Source organism: Musca autumnalis, unplaced genomic scaffold (genome assembly GCF_047663935.1).
Source record: "Musca autumnalis isolate F117 unplaced genomic scaffold, ASM4766393v1 scaffold_5, whole genome shotgun sequence".
Taxonomy (NCBI): domain Eukaryota; kingdom Metazoa; phylum Arthropoda; class Insecta; order Diptera; family Muscidae; genus Musca; species Musca autumnalis.
This window is the reverse complement of record NW_027412088.1, coordinates 52,091,264-52,117,835: the sequence shown is the minus strand read 5'-3', so window position 1 is coordinate 52,117,835 and position 26,572 is coordinate 52,091,264. Positions and strand designations below refer to the sequence as shown.

The 26,572-nt window shown below is 36.7% G+C and overlaps 1 protein-coding gene across 11 annotated transcripts in view; it reads right to left on the bottom strand.

Annotated features, from left to right (window-relative positions):
• Positions 1-26,572, bottom strand: part of Arms (Ankyrin repeat-rich membrane spanning) — a 175,603-nt gene that overhangs the window by 118,439 nt on the left and 30,592 nt on the right. Inside the window, exon 1 of one of the 11 annotated variants that reach the window (XM_073992202.1) lies at positions 22,695-23,059. The exons of 9 other annotated variants lie outside the window; for them this stretch is intronic. In XM_073992202.1, the coding sequence (XP_073848303.1) occupies positions 22,695-22,787 (93 nt within the window). In that variant the 5' untranslated portion in view covers positions 22,788-23,059. Of the gene's footprint in view, positions 1-22,694; positions 23,060-26,572 lie in introns of those variants that run through there. One more of the 11 variants, XM_073992196.1, reaches the window with a different exon arrangement.

Here is a 26,572-nt window from a genome sequence, read left to right as displayed (position 1 = left end):
GACGTTCCATTTTATTTACACAAATATTTATGGGGTTTTTATTACAATTTTACATTGTACATTTTGTATCATTTTATTTATTATTTATTTTGTTTTTAGAAAAAAATTAATTTGTAATGGCAATAAACGAAACAGAGAAAATCACAGAAATTCACAGCAATTAGCCACCACGTTATTTTAGTTGGATTTGAATATCGTGGTGGCGGCTTTGAGAACTTAGCGGTGACTAGCAACAGTCCATCGTTGTTGGGCTGTAGTTAGAGATAGAGAGAGACTCATGGTAATAACAACAACAGTAACCACAATAAAATAAATTCCTATTTTATTTCACTTCATCGTTGCAGCTCATTTTTTTGTTCAGTTCATTTGAGTAACCGTGGTGATAGACCACCCCTCACCTAACTGCAGCAGGGAGGTGGTACATCGGAACATCACCAAACATCAAAGCACATTGCTAGACATGTTAGCAACATAAAAAACAATTCACATTCATTGTTAATGACGAGGATGATACCGAAAAAGAAGCAGCAACAACAACATCAGCAATAAAACTCGTCCACTTTGACACTGTTTTGTTTTTTGAGATAATTTTGAGTTTATTTGTTATTTTGAGGAAAACCAATTTGTTGTTATTTTTTCGTATGCAATTTGTTGTTGTTCTTAACATTTGCTCCCTTAATCGTTTGTTTTTTGTTTCAGATTCCAAGATAGTAAAGAGGGTGTGAAGCAATCATCATCATCGTGATGTACATTAGAGTGTAACGAACATACGTAAATAGGAAAATATGTGAAAAATTCATTCCTTAACTTCGGGAAAAGTAGTGAAATCCGAAAATAAAATTGTTGGTGTGATATAATTCCCAATCAAATTATGGGACTTATGTGCGACTTCCATTACCAACTTAAATAATTTAGACAATTTCTTCAGGTTTAAGTATTCGATGACCGGTTTGAAATTAAAGAAGATCTCAAGAGGTCTCTTGTATCCTATAGAATTCTTCAAGAGGTCCCTTTTGGTCTATAGAAAACCTAAACAGATCACTGGTAGTCTATAGAAAGCAGCAAAAGGCCTATTGTGGACCATAGAAGACCTCAAGAGGTTTCGTGAGGTCCATAAAAGAGCTCAAGAGGTCAATAAAAAGCTCAAGAAGTCCATAAAAGACCTCATAAACCTAAACAGATCTCTTGTAGTCTATAAGAGACAGCAAGAGGTATCTTGTGCTCCATAGAAGAACTCAAAAGGTCTATTGGGATCCATAGAAGACATCAAGAGGTATCTTGTGGACCACTGAAGAGCTCATGCGGTCTCTTGTGGTCATAGAAGATCCCAAGAGGTCCATAAAACCCCACAAGAAACCTAAGAGGTCTCTTGTGGTCCTTAGAAGGCCTCAAGAGGTCACTTGTTGCTATAGAAGACCACAAAAAGCACCTTGTGGTTTATAGAAAGACTCAAGAGGTTTTCTGTTGTCCATAGAAGTCCTCCAGAGATTTCTTGTGGTCTCTAAAAGATTTCAATAGGTCTCTTGTGGTCTATGGAAGACTTCAAGAGTTCTCTTGTACCCCATAGAAAACCTCAAGAGGTATCTTGAGGTTTATAGGAAACTTCAAAAGGTCTCTTGTGGTCTACAGAAGTCCTCAAAAGGATTTCTATTCCTATTGTAGTCTATAGAAAGCAGCAGGAGGTCTTTTGTCGTCTATAGAAAACGTAAACAGATCTCTTGTAGGCTATAGAAGACAGCAAGAGGTCTATTGTCGTCCATGGAATACCTCAAGATGTCTCTTGTGGACGATAAAAGACCTCATGAGGCCTCTTGTAGTCCTGAGAAGGCCTCAAGAATTCTCTTTTGGTATATAGGAGACCACAAGATGCATTATGTGATTTATAGAAGACCTCAAGAGGCCTCTTGTGGTCTATAGAAGACTCAAGAAGTTTTCTGTTGTCCATAGAAGCCCTCCAGAGATTTTTTGTTGTCTGTAAAAAATCTCAAGAGGTCTCTTGTGGCCTATAGAAGACCTCAAGAGGATTTCTATTGTCATTGAAGATCTCAGAAGGCCTCAAGACGTCTTGTGTTGTCTATTAATGACCTCAAGAGGTCTTTTGTTGTCTAGAGAAGGTCTCTTGTGGTCTATTGAAAACCTCAAGAGGTCCATAAAGGCCCTCAAGAGGTCTATAAAGAACTTCAAGAGTTCCATGAAAGTCCTTAGAAGGCCTCAGGAGGTCTCTTGTGGTCCTTAGAAGTCCTCAAGAGGAATCCTGCGGTACATAGAAGACCTCAAGAGGTCGCTTGTTGACTGTAGAAGACCACAAGAGGCATCTTATAATTTAAAGAAGACCTCAAGAGGTCTCTTGTGGTATATAGAAGGCCTGTTGTCTGTAAAAGACCTCAAGAGGTCTCTTGTAGTCTATGGAAGACCTCAATAGGTTTCTTGTAATCTACAGAAAACCTCAAGAAATCCTCAAAAAGACTTCGAGAGGTCTCGAAAACGTAAACAGATCTCTTGTAGGCTATAGAAGACAGCATGAGGTCTATTGTTGTTCATGTAAGACCTCAAGATGTCTCTTGTGGTCCATAAAGGACCTCATGAGGCCTCTTGTGATCCTTAGATGGCCTCAAGAGGTCTCTTGTGGTCCTTAGAATGCCTCAAGAGGACTGTATAATACCACAAGAGGCATCTTGTGGTTTATAGAAGACCTCAAGAGTCGCTTGTTGTTTATAAAAGGCCTTCGGAGGTTTCTTGTGGTCTATGGAAGACCTCAAGAGGTCACTTGTGGTTTATAGAAGACCTCAAATTATTACCGGAAGTACTAAAAAATACACGATGACCAATCAAATTGTCTGATGGACGTGATAACTATAGAAAAGAGTGATTGATTGATGATTCTTTCACACTTAAACCATGTTCCACTAAGGACTCTACAGGTCCAATTCTTCAGATACCTCCCACACAAAATTTCAAAATTGTTCGCAAATGTGCATTTTCGGGACATGTCTAGGATAGTTTTGACATTTTTACCGCAGGTTGTCCTCGTTGATCTTATTAATGGCTATATTACACCATATTTTTTGCACATGTATGACCATCATCTGGTCTTTTTATTAGTATACCCAAAATGACAACAAATATGTAAAACAAGTAAGAACGTCGTTAAGTTCGGCCGGGCCGAACTTGTTATACCCTCCACCACTAGTTGTATTGAAGTAAAGTGGAACAATTAGTTTCCTTTCGTTTATGAAGAAGACTAAATACCAAATTTCAGCAATTTCCGTAAAACAATGTGTCTAACTTTCAAAATACCGAACCGGAGGAACCGTTCTTTGGGGGCTATCTGAAGGTGTGGACCTATACAGACAAAATTCTGGAGAAATGTTTTATAGCAACAACGAAGACTGAATACCAAATTTTAGCAATTTCGGTGGAATAATGGAGCTAAAACATTTAAGATACTGAAAATCGGGAAGTACCGTTCTATGGAGGTTATATTAAGGCGTGGACCTATTCCAACAAATTTCAGATGGAACGATTTGTTGTATCCTCGACGAAGACGAATTACCAAATTTTAACCACTTTGGTGCGATACTGAAGCTAAAACCTTCAAAATACCGAATATCGGGAGGTACCGTTCTATGGGGTCTATATGAAGGCGTGAATTTATACCAACAAATTTTAGGTGGAAAGTTCTATACATTTAACGATAACCAAATACCAAATTTCAGCCATTTTGGTGGGATAGTGAAGCTAAAACCTGCAAAATACCGAATATCGGGAGGTACCGTTCTATGGAGGCTATATTAAGGCGTGGATCTATACCAACAAATTTTAGGTGGAAACTTTTATGTCCTCAACGAAGACTAATTAACAAATTTCAGCCATTTTGGTAGGATAATGAAGCTAAAATCTTCAAAATACCGAATATCGGGAGGTACCTTTCTATGGGGGCTATATGAAGGCGTGAACCTATACCAACAAATTTCAGGTGGAAAGTTCTATACACCCAACGATAACTAAATACCAAATTTCAGCCATTTTGATGGGATAATGAAGCTAAAACCTTCAAAATACCGAATATCGGGAGGTACCGTTTTATATGAATGCGTGGACTTATACCAACAAATTTTAGGTTGAAAGTTTTATACACCCAACGATAACTAAATACCAATTTTCAGCCATTTTGGTAGGATAATGAAGCTAAAACCTTAAAAATACCGAACTATATCCAGGCTATATCTAAACGTGGACCGATATATCCCATTTTCAATGCCAACCATCCTGCAAGTAATAACAACTTCTGTAGCAAATATTCTTCAATTTTTCCAATCACGTCAAATTCGAATATGGACTATACCAGTTCAATTCTTTATTTCGGATAGTTCTCGCAGTACTCATTACCCAGGCTGATGGTATATATCTCTGTCCGCAAAGCCGACTGATTCTTTTTTACTTATTATTCTCCATACTTCTCTCAGTAATAGCCAAAAGGTCCAGAACACCAGCGTTCATTGGATTTGTCAGTGGAATTATTAGACGTAAGGTTTATGAGGCATACCGCTCAAACTTCTTAAAATATTTGCCGGAACCTTATTTTGTCAAGTACGAAAATGCTATTTTCGTTTTCAAATTGGAGATCAGTGCAGATGACATTTAAGTCCATCACTCTTTTTATTGTTGTCATGAGTTTTACTCCAATATTAACATGCACACCCTAATGTAAAGTAAGCAATACTTCCTCTAAAATAATATACAAATATTATTAACCATATTTTGTTGATAAGGCGGTCTTATACAGCTGTGACAAGATATTATAGCAACAAGCTGTAAGAACAAACAATGGACCTAATTATTCCACGGACAGATCCAAATGAAACCAGTTGAGGAACATCACTTGGGTGGGTTTTTGAATTTTTTCCTATGAAGAAGTAGCCCTAAGGAAGTATTGTCTTTCCCTAGAACAAATGGAATGTTCTATTCAGTATGATAAAGTCAACCGGCTATTGAACGAACAAAATTATATTTATATTGAGCAATTTATATAATTAATATGTATACGAAATGTCTTCGTCGAATACCGTAGTCTGGTAAAACTTCTCCGAACTACTACTGACAAATTCAGACATAATTTCGTTTTTAATAATTTTATGAAATCAGGAGGATTTTGTGGAGACTTCGGTATTGCACTGCCGACCAAGAAGAGGACACACAAAATTGTCAATTGTTGACAGTGTGTTAGTAAGGTTGTATTCACGCAAGTTGCAAAACAAAAACAAATCAAAACATTTGCTCTCTTTTTTGGGCGCTCTTTCTTTGCGTTCGGGCCGTGTATGTGTGAATTGCCGAAAAACTTCGTAACCTCAACAATACCAATGAACGGCATTCGCTTAAATCCTAACTTCTTCCAAAATCGTTTTAGGAGTTAAGTCCGTGAGAGTTATGTATGTTTGTTCGGGCATCTTCGTCCAAACATAGTTGGGGTCTAAAACCATTATTTTAATGAGCCACATTTCTGATCGTGACAGTGTGTACATACCCACTGTAGCCTTAAATCTGAGGGAATAATTATTCAAAGCATACACTTTCAATCAATTCAATTATTTTTCCAAAATAAAAAAAAAATATCTGCAAAGTCCAACAATTCACATTATGCTATAATTTCATACCTCACTGTATATTTATTGTCTGCCACATGTTTAAATAAAATAAATATTGTCACTCATATTACCGTTAGAGCAAAGGTATCCGCAGAAAAAAAGAAAAAAAACACAACTCGTAAGTGTGAGTAATGTCTCTCTCTCACTCTTTCGTCATAATACAGAGTAACTTTATGATACTCGGTTATGACTCCAACGGAAGAGAATGTAATTCACTCACTATTCTAATTATGAATAAGTAGGTAAGTAATTTAACAAAAAAAAAAAATAATAATAACGACACTTCACGAGGAGATTACGTTGGGTAAACAACACACAACAACACACGAATTCTTTACAGGAAAATACAAAATGATAAGCGGCACTAGACACAAAGTTAAAATGTGTAATATAGTTATTAAAAACCTATTGAGGGTCTTGAATTTGTTTATAATGAATAAATGATGATACCCCAAACAATGTTCGTCGTTGACTTCGATATGGCAAATTTCATCTGATCGTCCCTCCTCTGTCATTTCAAGTGGAAACTGACCTCACCGAAGAATGTTAAAAAGTTTAGTTGAGGCGTATATGATCTGGCTATGAGAAACGAGGGTTTCAAATGAACCCATTTAACGTTACCGAGCTCATAACAACCTTTTTAAGGGTCATGAACTGAAATATACAACAATAACACTGTGCAACAAAATGGAGGTGAAAGTCTGGGGCACGGAAAATTCCTCTTGGGGAAGAAAGGCCTTGGTGAGTACATTAAGAACCCCGAAGGACAGATCCGCCGTGAGTCGAACTTCCGCGTTATGGCGTGATGAAGTTTTTGCTAGATACCCTGTAAGCCACCAGGAATTAGGAATTGTTCACTGTTGTTTTAGCTTATTTTTGAGATGACATGTCTTCAGTCAAATTATTTTCGTAGAGCACTTCGACCTTCTAACTCGCTTCCTTCAATGTCCTTTTCGTCCTTTATTTTAAGAGCCCCTATAAAAGTATCACAAGACGACGTTTTTCAGCTTAGAAATGTTCTGCAAAAAGTCGCTCAGAAAATTTTAGGTACGGTTCTCATTGACAACTAATCGATTTTGTCGCTCTACGAAAATAATCCTCATTCGATTTGACTGAAGACATGTCATCTCAAAAATAAGCTAAAACAACAGTGAACACAGATACAACGCAAATTCCTGATGCCTTACAGGGTTTCTAGCAAAAACTTCATCACGCCATAACGCGGATGTTCGACTCACGGTGGATCTGTCCTTTGGGATTCTTAATATACTCACCAAGGGCTTTCATCTCCAAAAGGAATTATCTCTTCCCCAAAATGTGTTCACAGTGTAATTTACAGACAAAATGCACTCAGAAGGCCCCTGAACAAAATATCAAAATTTTCGGCGGTGGCAAATCGCGTCAGTGTAATGTAGGCAATGGATGTACTCACGGCCTCTTTTACGACGGTATAATTTTTTCGCAGGCTTATGCATACTTTCTGAGATAATGTCCCAAAAGCTCTAAAGAAACCTGCCGACACCAATACGTAACCCTCAACGTAACCCTTTGAAGGTTACGTCTTTGGGCATTTCAGGTGACGAAACAAAGTTGCGAACTTTGTGATATGGTCTATCTCCGATTATGCTTGAAGTTTTTAGAAACATTAAGATGTGCATTGGTTGTTGTTGTAACAGTGATTTTATTATATCGCTCATTTACTCAAAGAGTGACATAACTCAGAAAACGCGTTTTCTGAGTTAGCAATTTCTATTTTTTCTACGACTTCTACTTTATCTTGTGTCAAATTTTCATGCTGATATCTCTAAAACTCGACGAGTTAGAGCTGGTTTACTACAAGTTTCGCATAATTCAACACAAAAGTTTTTGGAGTTTATGAAGCAATAAAACACTTCAAATCATGCTTGATCTTGCACAGAAATTTAACACTGATATCTGGCTAGGTGTTTGCAAAATATGGTCCACGTAGTTGTTTTGTTTTTTGTGTAATAATCTTTGGGAAGTCAAATTTCAATAGCCTACTTAAAACGCATTTTTCTCGAAACTCGATTTTTTGAAATGTGTCACTCTTTGAGTAAATGAGCCATTAGTTCATTTTTTGTTTTGCACAGTGTTATCGAACTTACCCTATGGGAATCGACCCATACCCGACCCGAGCATAGTTAAGTCAAAATTACTCTGGTTTGTCGGGCCAACTGACGCTCCTCAGCTGCGACAGATGGGGGATGTTCTCCAAGGACCTAAACTGCGCTTGTGTCAAAAATGTTGAAAAATTATGGGGGAGGTACTCGAAGGCGTTGACCGACATAGTCCATAATCGAAGCTGATCTATGTCTGGAGGAAGGTTTGAACCTAATTGTTATTCTCTTCGAGAGTCATTGTGCGCATCATTTTAGCGAGCATTTTTAAGTTCGAGCGTTATTGTGCGCTCAAGCCAGCCGGACAGACGGACGGACATTATTAAACCGACTCCAAATGATCTAAAATGTTTTTCATCCGAACATACTTGGGCTCTACAATCATTACTTCGATGAGACACATTTTCATCGTATCTTTGGCATACAGACTGAGGGTACAAAGGCCTCACTACATAAGCAGCCGGCTGGCTTTCTTGCTCTGTTTCATTTTTTACATAATAAAAAAAAAAAGTAAAAAAGTATCAGTCATCTTTTCTGACAGAGATATACCCTCAGCCTGTGTATATTGAAACAATTTTTTCCCAAAAAACGTATGTATTTAGGGGGTTTTAAACATTTTGGATGTATGAACCGACAATAATGTTGATTAGGATTAAAGATCAAAAGTTTTGCGGAGGAGATGCTTAAAGGAATGGATCGACATTGACCATAATGGAAGTGGATCTCCAGCCACTACATATGGTGCCATAGGGGGTTTTTACACCCTCCGGGCTGTTTGCTCAAGAAGTATGGACTTGCCCCTGAAAAAATTTTACCATCGTAATTGAGTCGGCGAATGTAAGTTGCTTCAACAAAAATCAACGTGATTCGATTGCAGGTCTAAACAATGAACTTATCCGAAATTTTGTGTGGGAGGTACCGGGTGGAGTGGACAAATATAGTCCATATTTGAACCTGATCTATATCTGGTAGATATGTATATTAGGATGTGTAAAGTATGGACCAATTCGGCCACTCCCTTCAATAGTTATCGTGCGCACAATTTTTCCGAACATTTTTGAACTTTTGTGTTGGAGGTACCTGAAGGAGTGGACCGATATGGCTTATGTTCGAACTTAAACTATGTTTGGACAAAATATTACTAAGGCCAAATTTTGGACCGAATTGGCAGATCCGTTCGAGAATTATCTTGCGCTCCAACCACCTCACACGGTGTCGCAGAGTTTTGGGGCTATTTTCTCAGGAAATGTGGACTTGCCCCTGATGAACCTTGTACCGTCGTATAGGGGGCAGTGAATACAAGTTGCTAAAACAAAAATCAAAGCGATTCGAGAGCATGTCCTAAACTGAACTTATCCCAAATTTTGTGTGGGAAGTACCCGAAGGAATGGACCGATTGAGTCCATATTGGAAACTCATCTAAATCTGGTAGACATTTCACGATTTGCAAAGTATGGACCAAATCGGTTACGCCCCTCAAGAGTTATCGTACGTACACATTTTCCGAACATTTTCGAACTTTTGTGGGGGAGGTACCGGAAGGAGTGGACCGATATAACCCACCTTCGAACTTAAACTAAGTTTGGACAGAATATTACGAAAGCCAAATTTTGGATCGAATCGATTGATCCGTTCGAGAGTTATCGTGCGCTCCAGCCAGACAGACAGACAGACAGACGGACATTGCTCAATCGACTCCAAAATATCTGAAACACATTTTGTCCAAACACACTTGGGGTCTAAAGCCATTATTTCGATGAGGCACATTTTGCCCGTATAAAAGTGTTAGTACCCTCGTTAGCACAAATGCTGAGGGTATAACCAGTAAGGAAAGAATCAAAGTCGGACGGGGCCGACTATATGATACCCTACACCACTGTGAATAGGTAAAATATATATTGGAGCTAAATCCAAATGTGAACAGATTAGTATATAATTTATTCCATTCCATTTCATAAAACTAGCGTCTTTGGTGCATCAAATACCTTAAATCGGGCGAAAATATATATGGGAGCTATATCCAATTCCGAACCGATTTCGATAACATTTGGCACACTTATTTCTAGACCAAATTCCGTCACACATTCCATATTTCATTGAGATTGGACATATATAACGTGTTTCGTGCACCACATACCAAAAATCGGCCAAAAATATATATTGGAGCTATATCCAAATTCGAACCGATTTCGATAAAATTTGGCACACTTATTTCTAGACCAAATTCCATCACGCATTTCATATTTCATTGAGATCGGACATATATAACGTCTTTCGTGCACCAAATACCAAAAATCGGCCGAAAATTTATATGGGAGCTATATCCAAATCTGAACCGATTTAGATATAATTTGGCACACTTATTTCTAGACCAAATTTCGTCACACATTCCAAATTTCATTGAGATCGGGCCTATATAACGTGTTTCGTGCACCAAATACCTTAAATCGGGTGAAAATATATATAAAAAATATATATACAAATCCGAACCGATTTCGATTAAATTTGGCACACTTATTTCTAGACCAAATTCCGTCACGCATTCCATATTTCATTGAGATCGGACATATATAACGTGTTTCATGCACCAAATACCAAAAATCGGCCGAAAATTTATATGGGAGCTATATCCAAATCTGAACCGATTTCGATATAATTTGGCAAATTTATCTATAGACCTAATTCGATCACACTTTGCAAATTTCATTGAGATCGGACATATATAACGTCTTTCGTGCACAAAATACCAAAAATCGGCCGAAAATTTATATGGGAGCTATATCCAAATCTGAACCGATTTTGATATAATTTGGCACACTTATTTCTAGACCAAATTCCGTCACACATTCCATATTTCATTGAGATCGGACGCACCAAATACCAAAAATCGGCCAAAAATATATATGGGAGCTATATCCAAATCTGAACCGATTTTCACCAAAAGCAATAGCGTTCTTCATTAGGCTAAAAAAATGATCTTCCCCAATTTTCTGCCAAATCGAACAATAAATTCGACCTGTACGTTGCGAACGGACGGACGGACGGACATGCATAAATCGATTCAGAAAGTGAGTCCATGCATATCCCTAGAAGGAACTATGGGTCTACAAATGCACTAACACACAATACCCTTACCACAGGGTGGTGTAGGGTATAATAAAAGAATAAAGAAGAAACCTGTTTCGAAATTGACTGGGCCTTCTTTATTATTTTTATTATGTCAGAAATGAAGCGGAGCAAGAAATCCAGCTGGCGAGGCTTCTAATGTACCGATGCCTTAATTATTTATTATTCCCGTTAAAAAAAATGAAAGAAAAGACAAAACTATTGTAATCAAATTGCCATTGCCAGTCATGTTATGTTCAATGGAGGAAAATTATCAAAAATTAAAGCATACTTTTAGGCCGACACATTTTTAACATAAAAGCCTCAACAAGGAAATTGTTAGACGAAAAAATAAACACCAAAATGAAATTAATTACAATTTTTAACGACATTAAGTAGCACATAAACAAACAAAAATGCACATTCTGTTAGATATTGGCATTACAAATTACACAAACAACAATAGACGGCGGCTTTACAACAAGTTTTTGTAAGGAAAGAAATAAAAATCTTTGCAAATAACGTCCAACAACGTCACATCTGAAACGCAAACGGAAAGATTTCAATAGCAATAACAAAAACTACAACAAAACGGCTATAATAAAAATTCTTATTATTGATAACGATGTTTGTAAAAGTAATTAAATGTTGTTTTTTTTTTATTTTTGGGAATTGTATTTTGTGTACGGTACACCTTTCAATTTCAATTAGTAAAAAAAATTAAAAAAAATACCATCTACTCGTACAAATAAACAAGCGCCGTTTTCTAATTTCGTTACACTTTCAACATTCATTCACAATTGAAAAAAAGAGGAATCCTAGAATGAATTCAAATATTTGCCAAAATAACAATGATAAAAACAAGTGAACAGAAAAAAATGACATTGGCCTTTCACAAAACAAGAAGTAGCCAAGAACCACCAGCACTGCGGAGGCGGCCATAGCCGCCAAATTTGACATTTTTCTTTTTTTGTATTTGTAGTGCCAAGAAAACGTAACGAAGATAATGTGTGACGTTATCGTTTGTGTCTGTCTGGTAAAAAAGAAAAATGATTTTTTATTTCATTGAATCAATTTGTTGTAGTAGCGACGATACCCTATAATGCGGCGAATTGTATTCATGTGCTGCGACAAGACAATGTAGGTTTTTTATATGCTTTAAATAGGATTTTAAAAGAGAGTTCATCTTAAATAGATTTAGCAAGAAAAACATTAAACCATAATCGTAATGTGTAATTGAAAAGAAATAATTGTAAAAGGATGGACTCATATTTGATATATTTTTACTAAAGAGGGTTATTCTGAATGAAAACTCATTGTGAGCTTTCTCACTTTCTCATTTTGGTTGAAATGGCAGAGAGACAAAACTCATTCAGAATAACCCTCTATAATTAATATCTCAAGAACCGGTAATTTTATTACGAATTAATCGGAATTTTCTATTTATCGGTGTTGAAATTTGAAGGAAACCGCTTCAAGCCAATATAAATCGGGGTGCGCTCATTCGCATGAGAAATGTGAAGGAAACCGCTTCAAGGGACCCTCAGATTATTACAAATTTAGTTTTTTGATTTATCTGATAAACGAATATTCTCTTTACAATCCGTAGGTAGCATCCACCAAGTTCGATGTTTCCCATTATTTTCGTTTAAATGAGGCATGTCGGCATTTTGCAGCACGTTTTTTTAAAGAGGAAACTTTTATGTTTTTTTCATGCTGTGTGTCAAAAAAGATATTTATTTATAGACTACTGTTCACTTTCAATTTTGGATGACAGACAAAAATTGAAAACATTTTGTGATACCCACTGTGAGAGCGAGAAGAAATTCTAGCATTTAAATATGCGGACAATAAGTTTAAAATCGCCTCATTTGCAAAATAATGGCAGTGAATTCAGTTTTTTTAATGGCTAGCGACAAAGACATAACTTTTTGTTTTGTTCCCATGTCATATTTAAGGTCAAAACGTTACGCATAAGGTCGGGGAAAAATAAAACAAATTTTTAAAGGTTCTCTTTAGGGGGTTTTGCGAAAGGAATTGAGGAAATCTTCTTATGGCCTATATGAGACAAGTGTAAAAAAAAAAACAAGTAAAAAAGAATTTGACGGCTAACAACCTTCAGGCTATGAAAAATCAACAACATTTGATCTGAATATCCTATGAACAGAATCCTAATTTTTTTAGTTCACAAAAAAGTTTAAGGCATTTGTGGGATGCGTATCGTAAACAATGGGCCTAATTTCTGCACAGTGGGCCTAATTTTTCCACAGCCAACATAAAAAAACAACACAATATTCGGTCCATTGTTTCCCCTAAAACATTATAATTTTGTAGCCATGATAACGACTCCCCGTTATTAAAATTTAAACACAATCGGAGAAGGGGACTTAAACTGGATTAAAGAGAAAACTTTAAAAACAAGTAAAGAAGTGTCAGTCGGCTTTGCCGACAGATATATACCCTCAGCCAATGTGAAGCAAAACTTTCACTCCCGGACAGATCGAATGTATTTAAGGTCTCTTCAGCATTTTGTGGCCCTTTTTGGACATTTGAACTTGCCGGCAAAAATTTTGAAATTTTGTGGGGGAGGTCCGATGTGGGCCATTTTAGAAGTTAAACTAAATTTTCATAAAATATTAGGAGATCCAAAGTCTGGAAGAAATTGGTTGCCCCATTCGAGTGATATCGTCCTAGCATTTTAGTGACATTTTTAAAATATTGGGGAGAAGTACCGAAAGTTGTGGACCGGTATTGCCCATGAAACATTGGATATAATATGACGAAGACCAAATGTTGGACCAAATCGGTTGAACAGTTCGAGAGTTATCGTGCTCTCCGACCGCCACATATGGTGGCATAGGGGTTTTTTACACCTTTCGGGCTGTTTTCCCAAGAAATATGGACTTGCCCCTGAAAAAACTTTTACCGTCGAAATGGAGGTAGCGAATGGAAATCGCTTCAACAAAAATCAAAGTGATTCGAGAGCAGGTCTTTAACTGAACTTATCCGAAATTTTGTGTGAGAGTTATCAGAAGGAGTAGACAAATATAGTCCATATTCGAACCTGATATATATCTGGTAGCTATATTAGGATGTGCAAATTATGGATTACATCGGTCACTCCCTTCAAGAGTTATCGTACGAACAATTTTTCCGAACATTTTTGAAGTTTTGTGGGGTAGGTACCTGATGGAGTGGACCAATATAACCCATCTGCGAATTTAAACTATGTTTTGATAAAATATTACGAAGGCCAAATTTTGGACCGAATCGACAGATCCGTTCGAGAGTTATCTTGCGCTCCAACCACCACGCAAGGTGTCATAGGGACTTTTTGCACCTTTCCGGCCATTTTCTCAGGAAGTATGGACTTGTCCCTGATGAAACTTGTACCGTCGTATGGGGGGAAGTGAATACAAGTTGTTGCAAAAAAATCAAAGCGATTCGAGAGCAGGTCCTAAACTGAAGTTATCCGAAATTTTGTGTGGGAGGTACCCGAAGGAGTGGACCGATTGAGTCCATATTGAAAACTCATCTAAGTCTGGTAGACATTTCACGATTTTTAAAGTATGGACCAAATCGGTTACTCCCTTCAAGAGTTATAGTACGTACAAATTTTCCGAACATTTTCGAACTTTTGTGGGGGAGGTACCGGAAGGAGTGGACCGATATAACCCATCTTCGAACTTAAACTAAGTTTGTACAAAATATTACGAAAGCCAAATTTTGGATCGAATCGATTGATCCGTTCAAGAGTCATCGTGCGCTCCAGCCAGCCAGATAGACGGACGGACATTGCTCAATCGACTCCAAATTGTCTAAAACACATTTCGTCCAAACATACTTGGGGTCTAAAACCATTATTTCGATGAGGCACATTTTGCCCGTATGAAAGTGTATATACCCTCGTTAGCATAAATGCTGAGGGTATAATAAAAATATTATTTTTACAGATTTTTATCATTAAATGAGATAATAAAGGCGTTAGAAGAAATATTTGAACAGTTTTTTGCACGATTTTTATGGAATCGCAAATGTACCCGCCGAAAGTGTGAATACGAGGGCTACTAGATAAGTTTCTGGCCTAGGTAATATCGTCCAAAAACGGCCGTTGTGCCAGAAAACATTGATGCCGTGCAAGAACGAATAATGCAAAATCGTCATGTAATATACGGTGAGATAGAGGCAGCTTTAGCCATTTTTTACACCAGCATAATTCGATATTGCATGAACACCTGTACGTAAAAAAGGTTTTTTTTAAGGTTGGAACCTCCACAATTTGACAATCGCTCAAAAAAGACTCGTGTCGATTGGTACAAAGAAATGTTGAAAAAATACGATAGCGGTGCTTCAGAAGACGTTTATACGGTCTTCACAGGCGACGAGTCATTGGTATATGCGTATGAGCCCGAAACAAAACAGCAATCGACCATGGGGTCTTCGAAGACGAGTTGTTCATTAAAGAAGCAGTTCGAAACAAATGGTTGCCTGTTTCTGCGGCTAAACTGGCTTGAAAAACGTATGACGATAAATTCTGTGTGGTACACCACAATGTGTTTAATGTGGGATGTGCATTTTTGACCGGAATTGATGGGCCATCCGCCGTACAGCATTGACTTGGAACCCAGTGTCTTCATTTGATTCCCGCACATCAAGAAAAAACGGTGTGGTCAACGATTTTCGTCGTCAGAAGATGCTGTTGAAGCGCTCAAAAACCATGTTTTGCAAATGTCTCATCCGGAGTGGAAAAAGAGCTTGAACAAATGGTTTGAGTGCAGCCAAAGACTTTAAATCATGATGGAGAATACTTTAGAAAAAAAACAAAACTATTTTTGATGATAAATATTCATTATTAGGCCAGAAACTTTTATAGAAGCCCTCCTAATTACATTATAGATGAAGATCCTGGAGTAGATGAAGCGAATCGTAAGAATTTATCTCCTCCATTATTAAATATTGAAGCTGATTTTTTCGAAATCTTTATTCCACTGTTTCAGATAGCGATGACGATATTGCACTTGCGTTATTGTAACAGATCTTGATTTGCTCTTCCCACTGACGACTTGATACGTCAGTGAAAAGAGCGAAGCAATATCTGTAAGACACCGATGCTATTATTTCAGCATGTGATCAGGAAATTTTACATAAAACACTGAAATTGTGTTAAACAATTTTTGATGGTGATTTGGTGCAAGTTATTACTCAATGACTATGTCCCTAACATAATAAAAATACATTTGTGTTTTGCATACGTATGTATATGCCGAGTGTACTACATGTAGTACGGCCTTAAAATCCAATTTAGAAAATATGTTTCTTTATTTTTTCTTCAGTTTTGTAATATTATCAGTCAGAATAATACTATTTTGGAAAATCACGAAAATTTCTGCATTAGTTTGCCCGTCGGCATATCCGGGTTAAAAATTCCTCCGGCAATTTTTTTATTTTTCTCATCTATGAGCATGGTTGTTTCAGAATTCGCAAAAACTTCCCAGGTGTAAGCACCTTTCATTTAAAGTTAGTTAATTCCCATGACACTTAATTACGACCAAAAATGTGCCTCATCGAAATAATGGTTTTAGTCCCCAAGTATGTTTGGACGAAATCAGTTTCAGACAAATTTCAAATTTTTTCTGTAAAATCGTGGGAATGATATCTCTCGAAGGGAGGAACCGAATTGGTCGTAACTTTGCATATGATAATATTACTTCCAAGCAAATATCGGGTTCGAATATAGACTATATCGGTCCAATGATTCGGGTACCTTCAACACAAATATCTGAAAAAGTTAAGTTTAAGAGCTCCTCTCGGATATTATTGAAGGTTTTCCTTACGGCACGTCCATACTTCCAGAGATAATGGCCCAAAAGCTCCAAAAAAAGCCTCCGCCACAACTAAACTGGGTAATATGTAAAATAACCCTTGAAGGGAGAAGCCGATTTGGTCCAAATGTTGTACAACATATTATTTCGTACAGACTCGGATCAAATTCGTTCCATATGTTGCATCAAAATATGAGTGTTTTTGATTTTTTCATATGCTTAAAAAAGTTCAAACCCCAAATAAGCAATTCATAAAAATACAAAAATTTAAAAAAATATGTTTTTTTACTTTTTTTTTAATTTTTTCAAAAAATTTAAAATTTGTTCAAACATGAAAAAAATACTCCCTGTGTTTTCATTAGTCATATAAAAACTCATATATAAAACAAATGTTAATCTGTGTGAAAAAGCTATAATTAATATGGGAAAAAACACATATTTTTACCCAAGCAATTTGAATAAATTTAACAAGTAAAAAAGAGTCGTCGGCTTAGCCGACAGATATATACCCTCAGCCAATGTGAAGTGAAACATTCACCTACAGACAGATCGAATATATTTAAGGTCTCTTCAGAATTTTTGGGCCCTTTTTGGACATTTGAACTTGTCGACAAAAATGTGGATTATGAATTAACTGCACTAAGACACAAATATTGAACCTTTTTGGGGGAGGACCGATATGGGCCATTTTAGAAGTTAAACTAAATTTTGACAATATGTTAGGAGATCCAAAGTTTGGACCAAATTGGTTGCCCCATTCATGTTTTATCGTTCAAGTATTTTAGTGAATTTTTTATAAATATTGGGGAGAAGTACCGGAAGTTGTGGACCGGTATTGCCCATGAAACTATGTTTGGATATAATATGACGAAGACCAAATGCTGGACCGAATCGGTTGAACAGTTGGAGAGTTATCGTGCTCTCAGTCACATATTGTGACATAGGGATTTTTTACACCTTTCGGGCTGCTTTCCTAAGAAATATGGACTTGCTCCTGAAAAAACGTTTATCGTCGTAATGCAGGTAGCGAATGCAAATAGCTTCAACAAAAATTTAAAGTGATTCGAGAGCAGGTCTTAAAGTGAACTTATCCGAAATTGTGTGTGAGAGGTACCAGAAGGAATAGACAAATATAGTCCATATTCGAACCTGATCTATATCTGGTAGATGTATTAGCATGTGCAAAGTATGGATTACATCGGTCACTCCCTTCAAGAGTTATCGCGCGCAAAATTTTTCCGAACATTTTTGAAGTTTTGTGGGGGGGTACCTGAAGAATTTAAACAATGTTTTGATAAAATATTACGAAGGCCAAATTTTGGATCGAATCGACAGATCCGTTCGAGAGTTATCTTGCGCTCCAACCACAACACAAGGTGTCATAGGGGCTTTTTGCAACTTTCCGGCCATTTTCTCAGGTATGGACTTGCCCCTGATGAAACTTGTACCGTCGTGTGGGGGGCAGTGAATACAAGTTGTTGCAACAAAAATCAAAGCGATTCGAGAGGAGGTCCTAAAATGAACTTTTCCGAAATTTTGTGTGGGAGGTACCCAAAGGCGTGGACCGATTGAGTCCATATGGGAACCTCATCTAAGTTTGGTAGAAATTTCACGATGTGCAAACTATGGACCCAATCGGTTACTTCCTTCAAGAGTTATCGTGCGCACAAATTTTCGGAACATTTTCGAATTTTTGTGGGGGAGGCACGGGAAGGAGTTGACCCATATAGCCCATCTTCGAACTTAAACTAAGTTTGGACAAAATATTACGAAAGCCAAATTTTGGATCGAACCGGTTGATCCGTTCGAGAGTTATCGTGCGCTCCAGACAGCCAGACGGACGGACATTGCTCAATCGACTCCAAATTGTCTGAAACACATTTGGTCCAAACATACTTGGGGTCTAAAACCATTATTTCGATGAGGCATAAATGCTGAGGGTATAAAAATATTCATATGGGGGTTTCTGAGTGAAATCGGACACTTTTTCAATATGAGGTTTTTGATTTACTTTATTTTTTGCTGTGGTGATGCTGCTTATCAACAAAACATTTCAGTATATTTTCTTATTTTTTCGACCAACGGCTCCAGAGATATCGCGCCTAAAAAAAGTTTAATTCTGTAAAAACTATATGCAAAGAAATACTCATAACTTCTTTAATATTGGTCCAATTTGAAAAAATCTTTTTTTTTTTTGTATTCCATAAAAAATAGAAACAATTTGGCACAGTGGACTTATACTCAATTTTCGCGATTTAATATTTAAAATCAATTTTTAACAATGAACCCTTCGATTTTCTTCAAATTTTTTTGTATAAAATTACGATCAATTACAAAAATTTTAAGTTCTATTTGGTAGTGGGATTCGAATGAATACTATTTTTCTTAATTGTTTAAAATTTGGCAATATAATTTTTGCTTTATACCAGTGTGACACATTTGCTATTTTACCAAAAAAATTTAAAAAATATCTTTTTTTAACATTTGTTTTGTTGCTTTATTTATGAAACAGAGTTATTTGTAGATTTTGAAAATGGATTAGCAATTATTGTACCAGCCGGACAATAAACTAACTAAGCTGATGATCAAGCAACTATGACTGAGCATCCGAGCCAGATTATTATTTAGATATCGCGGGCAAAAAAAAACTTCATTCAGTAATACCCACTAATGTTGGTACACCAACTTCTAAACCATTCTTAAAATCGCAAAATAAAGATGTTTTTAAGATGATTACGATAAATTCCTAAATAAAACAACAACACAAATGTAAATAAATGCAACGTATTATTATTTTTTTCGTTGTTCGTCTTTTTGCCATGTTGATCCAAAAACTCTGAAAATTCGTGTAAATAGAAAACTCTATGTTCTCATTTTATATATCCAGTAACATTGCTTTTACATTAGCTAATAAAAAATTCATATTCTTAAACGGCGGAAATAAAAATGTCCCTATAATATGTGGCATTCATTGTTGGTACAAATCGTTTAAGAAATGATTGCTTAGTTTTAGCTTTAAAATTTTTCATGAATTGCGTCAATGGTATCAATTGAGCAGACTTTTAAAAGTTTTTTAGACCAAAGGGCAAAAATGTGCATAATAAGGTACTTTTCCGAGCTTAATTTTTCGGAACACTCTTTGAATATTCTATGAAAACCCAATGGAGGTTCTAGCAAACTTTAAGTCAGATATACGATCGAACTCATTCTTTTGTAGCAAAATACTCTTAATCTCTTTCTGGACTTGGTATATTCTCTCAAGCAAGGTGTTCTTATATCTTGTTTAAACATTTTCGACAATTTGTTGTTTAGCCATAGACTAATAAATGTTTAGACAAAGAAATCCTCTCAGTGAGTATGTTCGAATTGAGTCTGCTTAATATGCACTCAATTTTTAAAATGGCAATATCTATATATTTTTAAACTATTTATTTTGATAAAATACAATATTTGTGTAGTCTTTGGCCGGATCTACATCCTCATATAAAAATAATGAACAATATCTTGCAATTATCCCGCAAAAATTGTCTTCGAAAAGTTATGAGTTATTTAGTTTGAGTCACTACGCCGCGTATAAGACGAGTATTTTTCCTCTGTCTATACATTTATTAGTCTATGGTTTAGCTCCAAGTGTTTAAAATATCTTACAACGTTTTTGGGCAGTCAATCAATTTTCCCAATTCGGGAAGAGGATGTTTTTCAATAACATGCAGTCAGATAAACATCTGATTTGCTTCTCTCATGGACAAAACAAATTGCAAACAAAAGTCATCTTCTTTCACTCATACTCTGGCCTCTCCATAACAAAACGGCAATAAGTACCAGAGTACAAAAATGAAGCAACAAATTTTAGGCATTTTTTCGTCGGTTTTATATTCTTGTTCGATTTTTGTGTTTAGTATGTCCTCTTGCACCACTTCTAAAGGCAGACCAAAAATTTAGCACGATCGTGTCACATAGTGCAGATCGTGTTTAGTCGTGTCGTGCAAAACCGTGTCAAACAAAAAAACACGATCACGCACGGTCAAAAATGTATTCCGGTACGACACGCACAAACATGGCGTTTTTCGAGAAGGCACGAACACGCACTACTCATGTTTATTGGTCCATTCAGCAGGTCTGTACCATTAATTTTTTTAATAATGTCTTTCAGATCAAGTTCAGGTCTGCACTGCATTACAATTTTTAACGTATTTTGGTATTTGCACCGCAGCATCTAAAAATGTTGCACTATATGTAAATCAAAGCCATGAAAAATTGCGAGAGGTTTCTTAATTTTACATAAATTATCATTGTTAGAATTAGTGAGTCCATTTCTTCAAAACACAGTCAACAATGGCGTTAATTGTCGCGATTACCTTCCACTTTTGCAAAATGCAACTGAATGAAATTCCCGAAGTCTTTTTAGAAAATCTTGAATATCTCCAAAGACCGCGCGATACCGCAGCAGTTTTATAGCTTTGCGAACAGAGGAGAATCCAATCTTTCAGATTATATACATATATCTTAACACGTGAATGTACAGAACTCACTTTTGAAATGTCCACGGAAAATAAAAAATTATAATTTTGAAAACTTCAAAAAATCACTTCTTTCCGACTAAAATTGCACGAAAACAATAAGGGTTTTTTGCATTGTTTTAAAGTGTAAAATATCATAATTGTTTTGTAAAATATTAAGAAAAATAAGTCATGGCATACTGACTTATCATTTGTCCGCGCCACTCCATTTTTTTAATGAATCAAAAATACATTTCTCACAAAAAAAAAAAAAAAAATATTAAACAAAAGTGCAACTTTTAGTGCATTTTTTAGTCGTTTCGTGGAGTAAATCGGCAAACTGAGTATGGACCATTTGCAGTGGAGTACTTAGCTAACGAACTCAATAAAAGTTTAATTAATTTCATGTACTTTGAAATCCCTTAAAGTTCCACTAAACTTCCCAAATTTCGCACTGTGCAACAGTTTTTTCTCGCATTTCGGATTCCACCACATTATTGGCATATTTATTAAATGGTCGGTGAAAAATACACTGAAAACAACGTGATAGAGGCATTTTACAACAATGGCATGTTCTGAAGAGTTGTGTAGTACATTCCAGCGAATATTTTTCCAAAAGGAAATGTATACAAATTATGGAAATTTTATAAAATTTGAGGCAATAAATGCAGTTTTTCGAGTTCGTTATTTTTACAAATATTCTATTCTTGCCCTTATCTACAAATTTGCTTCAGAGGTCAGATGAAGATTCACATAGGTTTCAGAGATATGGCCCAGAACTGCTTTAAAAATCCAATATTTAACCATGTTTAGATGGGGCTATAAAATCTATGCTGGGTCTAACACAACAAAACCCACCTAGGGTTTTTGTCGTTTGGGTCTGTACTTTCAAAAAATCCTCAGCTCAAATTGTTTGCACAAGATTACCTTAAAAATGCGGCACAGTGTTATTAATCGATTATGGAGGTGCATCATTTTAAAAATGCGCACTTATTATTTTTCGGTACAATTTTAGTAAAGTATATGGAATATTTTTGTATGCCGTCGTAAAGAAAACTTTTCAGGCTACAAAATAATTATTTGAATTATTAAAAAATCTCAATTCGTTTCGAAGTTATCAACGTTTACAACGTTTGGTTGTGGTTGCATCATTTTCAGTGACACTCACTGTATGTATATGAAAATTTTTTAAACGGTCATCAAAACATTAATTTATACGAAATAAACGTATGTATGTTATAAATAAGTTGCAAAATTTATCTTTCTGACATTATTTTGTAATGTCAACAGTAGTGACTCATTAGGTAATAAAATGTTTGCTGGATTGTCATATCAGATCTTTAGGATATCGCATGTAAATCACGACAACTGCAAATGTAACTTGAAGTCATAGTCAAGTTTCTCTCAGTTGAATGTTCTCAATTCTGAAGATTATATAGTATACCTTTATATAAAATAACTTACAACAATTTCTTGTAACCCTACCGTTTCTTGTGATGATGTCGTCGGAACGGGATAGAGAATGTCCACTATTTGTGATATTGAATAAACGGGAATATTATCGTTCATGATGGACATAGTTCTGTTTTTTTTCTGGGGGATATGGAAATTCCCTAGCACAATATACAATTTTCAATAACAATTATTTGTAGAAATGTTTACATGTATTCAATATCTAGGCAATATTTTTTTCGGTTTTTGTATTTTTATCAAAGTTTAGTCTTAACGTCGACTAAACCGTAAACGTAATTGAAATTCGTTGCAATTTTCTTAATTTTTCCGATACGCAGTACAACAACACTTATTAAAAAAAAAACGCTACATGAAGATTCGAGCTATAGAGGAAAACTGAAACAATTTATTTTATCGGCAAGAAAATTATGGTGGCTGCTGCTTTGTGTGTTTTTGTTGGTGGTATTATTGTGGGTTGGTAGTACTCGTATTGCCGGCGACTTTTATTCCGCGGACATCCAATTGTTATCAGCAGTAATTTTGCTGCTCTCCAGATGTTTTTTTTTTTATTTGTTTGAGATCACTCGCAATGTTCGAAACGATTTAAAGAAATTAATTAGAACTCTTTTTTACTCTTCTAGGCTCTTCTTGCCTTCTCACTCTTGTGAGAAGATTCTATGCCCTGCCTAATTGTAATCAGTATATTTTATCTCAATATGCCTACCTCTGCCTGCCTACTCTTTATAAGCGACATTTTTTCTTTATGATATTTAACTTGTTAGCGCGATAAACCCCACCAACATCTTAAAGGTATTTGGCCAATAAACCCAAATAATAAACAAACAAACACAGCTACAAAAACAACATTTGTTTGAATTTTCCATTTCAGTGTTGTTGTTAAATTGTTTATGTCATGGATGACATTCATTGCTTTTTTGGTTGAATGAAGTTGTTATTGTGTCTTGTGCCTATCACCACTCCCAACAAATTAGTATTAATTTGTCCCAATATCTGTCGAACTTTAGCGGACAGATCATTCAAGACTAGTCTAACAAAAAAACGAAATATAAGGTGTTAATTTGTTGATCAAGGTTGAGGTTATCGCCTTTAAGTGTCCATGCGTATTGTTCCCAGAGGGAATTTATAAGAATAATTAGGACTTGTGTGCCACCGTGGTGACATGGTGTGAACGGTTTCGATTCCCAGGCAAATAAAATTTTCAACTCTGGCAAAAATCCCGCTTAGAGTAATGTTGCCAACATTTCCTGAATATTTCAGCCATGTAAAACTTCTCTTCAAGTGGTGTCTTAAGATACGCCGTTCGGTCTCGGCGATAAACAGTAGGTCCCATATCATTGAGCTAATATGAATCGGGGTGCACTCATTGATATGAATGAGGTCTCCCTTCACCCCTTCTAGAATGTTTGAGGAGCAATTATATAATTAAGACTTTATTTCATAAGCTACTGTTCTCTGATAATATATAAAACAAATAAGAAAGTATCAGTCAGATGTGCTGACGTAGATATACCCTCAGCCTCTGACCAAAAGCAAGCATGATAATTATAACGTATAAAATATATTGATTTTGCTTCAAAATACGTGGAATCTATCTATAGGTACAGTAAGACACTTTCACAAAGAAAGGAGCTTCCATGGACGCTTTTTGGTATATGGCAATGATTTGGCATAGTCCCGAATCATTGCCATATACCAAAAAGCGTCCATGGAAGCTCGTTTCTTTGTGAAAGTGTCTATGGAAGCACCCTTTCTACCAGAAAGGGTCTATGGAAGAATCCTTTCTTTCAGAAATTGTCTATGCAAGCACCCTTTCTTTCAGAAAGAGTCTTTGGAAGCACACTTTCTTTCTGAAAGGGTCTTTGAAAGCACCCTTTCTTTCAGAAAGGCTCTATGTAAGCACAATTTCTTTTAGACAGATTCTATGGAGCGCCCTTTCTGTTTGATAGAGTCTATGGAAACACCCTTTCTTTTAGAAAGAGTCTTTGGAAGCACACTTTCTTTCAGAAAGGGTCTTTGGAAGCACCTCTTCTTTGAGAAAAGGTCTATGAAAGCTCCCTTTCTTTCGAAAAGATTCTTTGAAAGATTCTTTGCATGAAAGCACCCTTTCTTTCAGAAGGTTGCATGGAAGCACCCTTTTTTAGGAAGCGTCTATGGAAGCACCCTTTCATTCAGAAAGGGTCTATGGAAGCACTCTTTCATTCAGAAAGGGTCTATGGAAGCACCCTTTCTTTTGAGAAAGGGTCGATGGAAGCACGCATGAAAGCACCCTTTCTTTCAGAAGGTTGCATGGAAGCACCCTTTTTTAGGAAGCGTCTATGGAAGCACCCTTTTTTAGGAAGCGTCTATGGAAGCACCCTTTCATTCAGAAAGGGTCTATGGGAGCAGCCTTTCATTCAAAAATGGTCTATGGAAGCACCCTTTCTATCAGAAAGAGTCTTTGGAAGCACACTTTCTTTCAGAAAGGGTCTATGGTAGCAGCCTTTTTTTCAAAAAGGGTCTTGGGAAGCACCTCTTCTTTCAGAAAAGGTCTATGGAAGCTCCCTTTCTTTCAGAAAGGGTCTTTGGAAGCACCCTTTCTTTCAGAAAGGGTCTTTGGAAGCACCCTTTCTTTTAGAAAGGGTCTATGGAAGCACCCTTTCTTTCAGAAAGCGACTTTGGAAGCACCCTTTCCATCCGAAAGGGTCTTTGGAAGCATCCTTTCTTTTAGAAAGGGTCTATAGAAGCACCTCTTCTTTCAGAAAGGGTCTTTGGAAGCACCCTTTCTTTCCGAAAGGGTCTTCGGAAGCAGCCTTTCCTTCAGAAGGGGTCTATGGAAGCACCCTTTCTGTTAGATAGAGTGTATGGAAGCACCCTTTCTTTCAGAAAGGATCTTCGGAAGCACCCTTTCTTTCAGAAAGGATCTTCGGAAGCACCCTTTCTTTCAGAAAGGGTTTATGGAAGCACCCTTTCTTTCAAAAAGGGACTTTGGAAGCACCCTTTCCTTCTGAAAGGGTCTATGGAAGCACCCTTTCTTTCAGAAAGGGTCTTTGGAAGCACCCTTTCTTTTAGAAACGGTCTATGGAAGCAGCCTTTTTTTCAGAAAGGGTCTATGGAAGCACCCTTTCTTTTAGAAAGGGTCTATAGAAGCACCTCTTCTTTCAGAAAGGGTCTTTGGAAGCACCCTTTCTTTCCGAAAGGGTCTTCGGAAGCAGCCTTTCCTTCAGAAAGGGTCTATGGAAGCACCCTTTCTGTTGGATAGAGTGTATGGAAGCACCCTTTCTGTTGGATAGAGTGTATGGAAGCACCCTTTCTGTTGGATAGAGTGTATGGAAGCACCCTTTCTGTTGGATAGAGTGTATGGAAGCACCCTTTCTTTCAGAAAGGATCTTCGGAAGCACCCTTTCTTTCAGAAAGGATCTTCGGAAGCACCCTTTCTTTCAGAAAGGATCTTCGGAAGCACCCTTTCTTTCAGAAAGGATCTTCAGAAGCACCCTTTCTTTCCGAAAGGATCTTCAGAAGCACCCTTTCTTTCCGAAAGGGTCTTCGGAAGCACCCTTTCTTTCAGAAAGGGTTTATGGAAGCACCCTTTCTTTCAAAAAGGGACTTTGGAAGCATCCTTTCTTTCAGAAAGGGTATATGGTAGCAGCCTTTTTTCAGAAAGGGTCTTTGGAAGCACCTCTTCTTTCAGAAAAGGCCTATGGAAGCTCCCTTTCTTTCAGAAAGGGTCTATGGAAGCACCCTTTCTTTCCGAAAGGGTCTATGGAAGCACCCTTTTTTCAGAAAGGGTCTATGGAAGCACCTCTTCTTTCAGAAAGGGTCTTTGGAAGCACCCTTTCTTTCAGAAAGGGTCTTTGGAAGCACCCTTTCTTTTAGAAAGGGTCTATGGAAGCAGCCTTTTTTTCAGAAAGGGT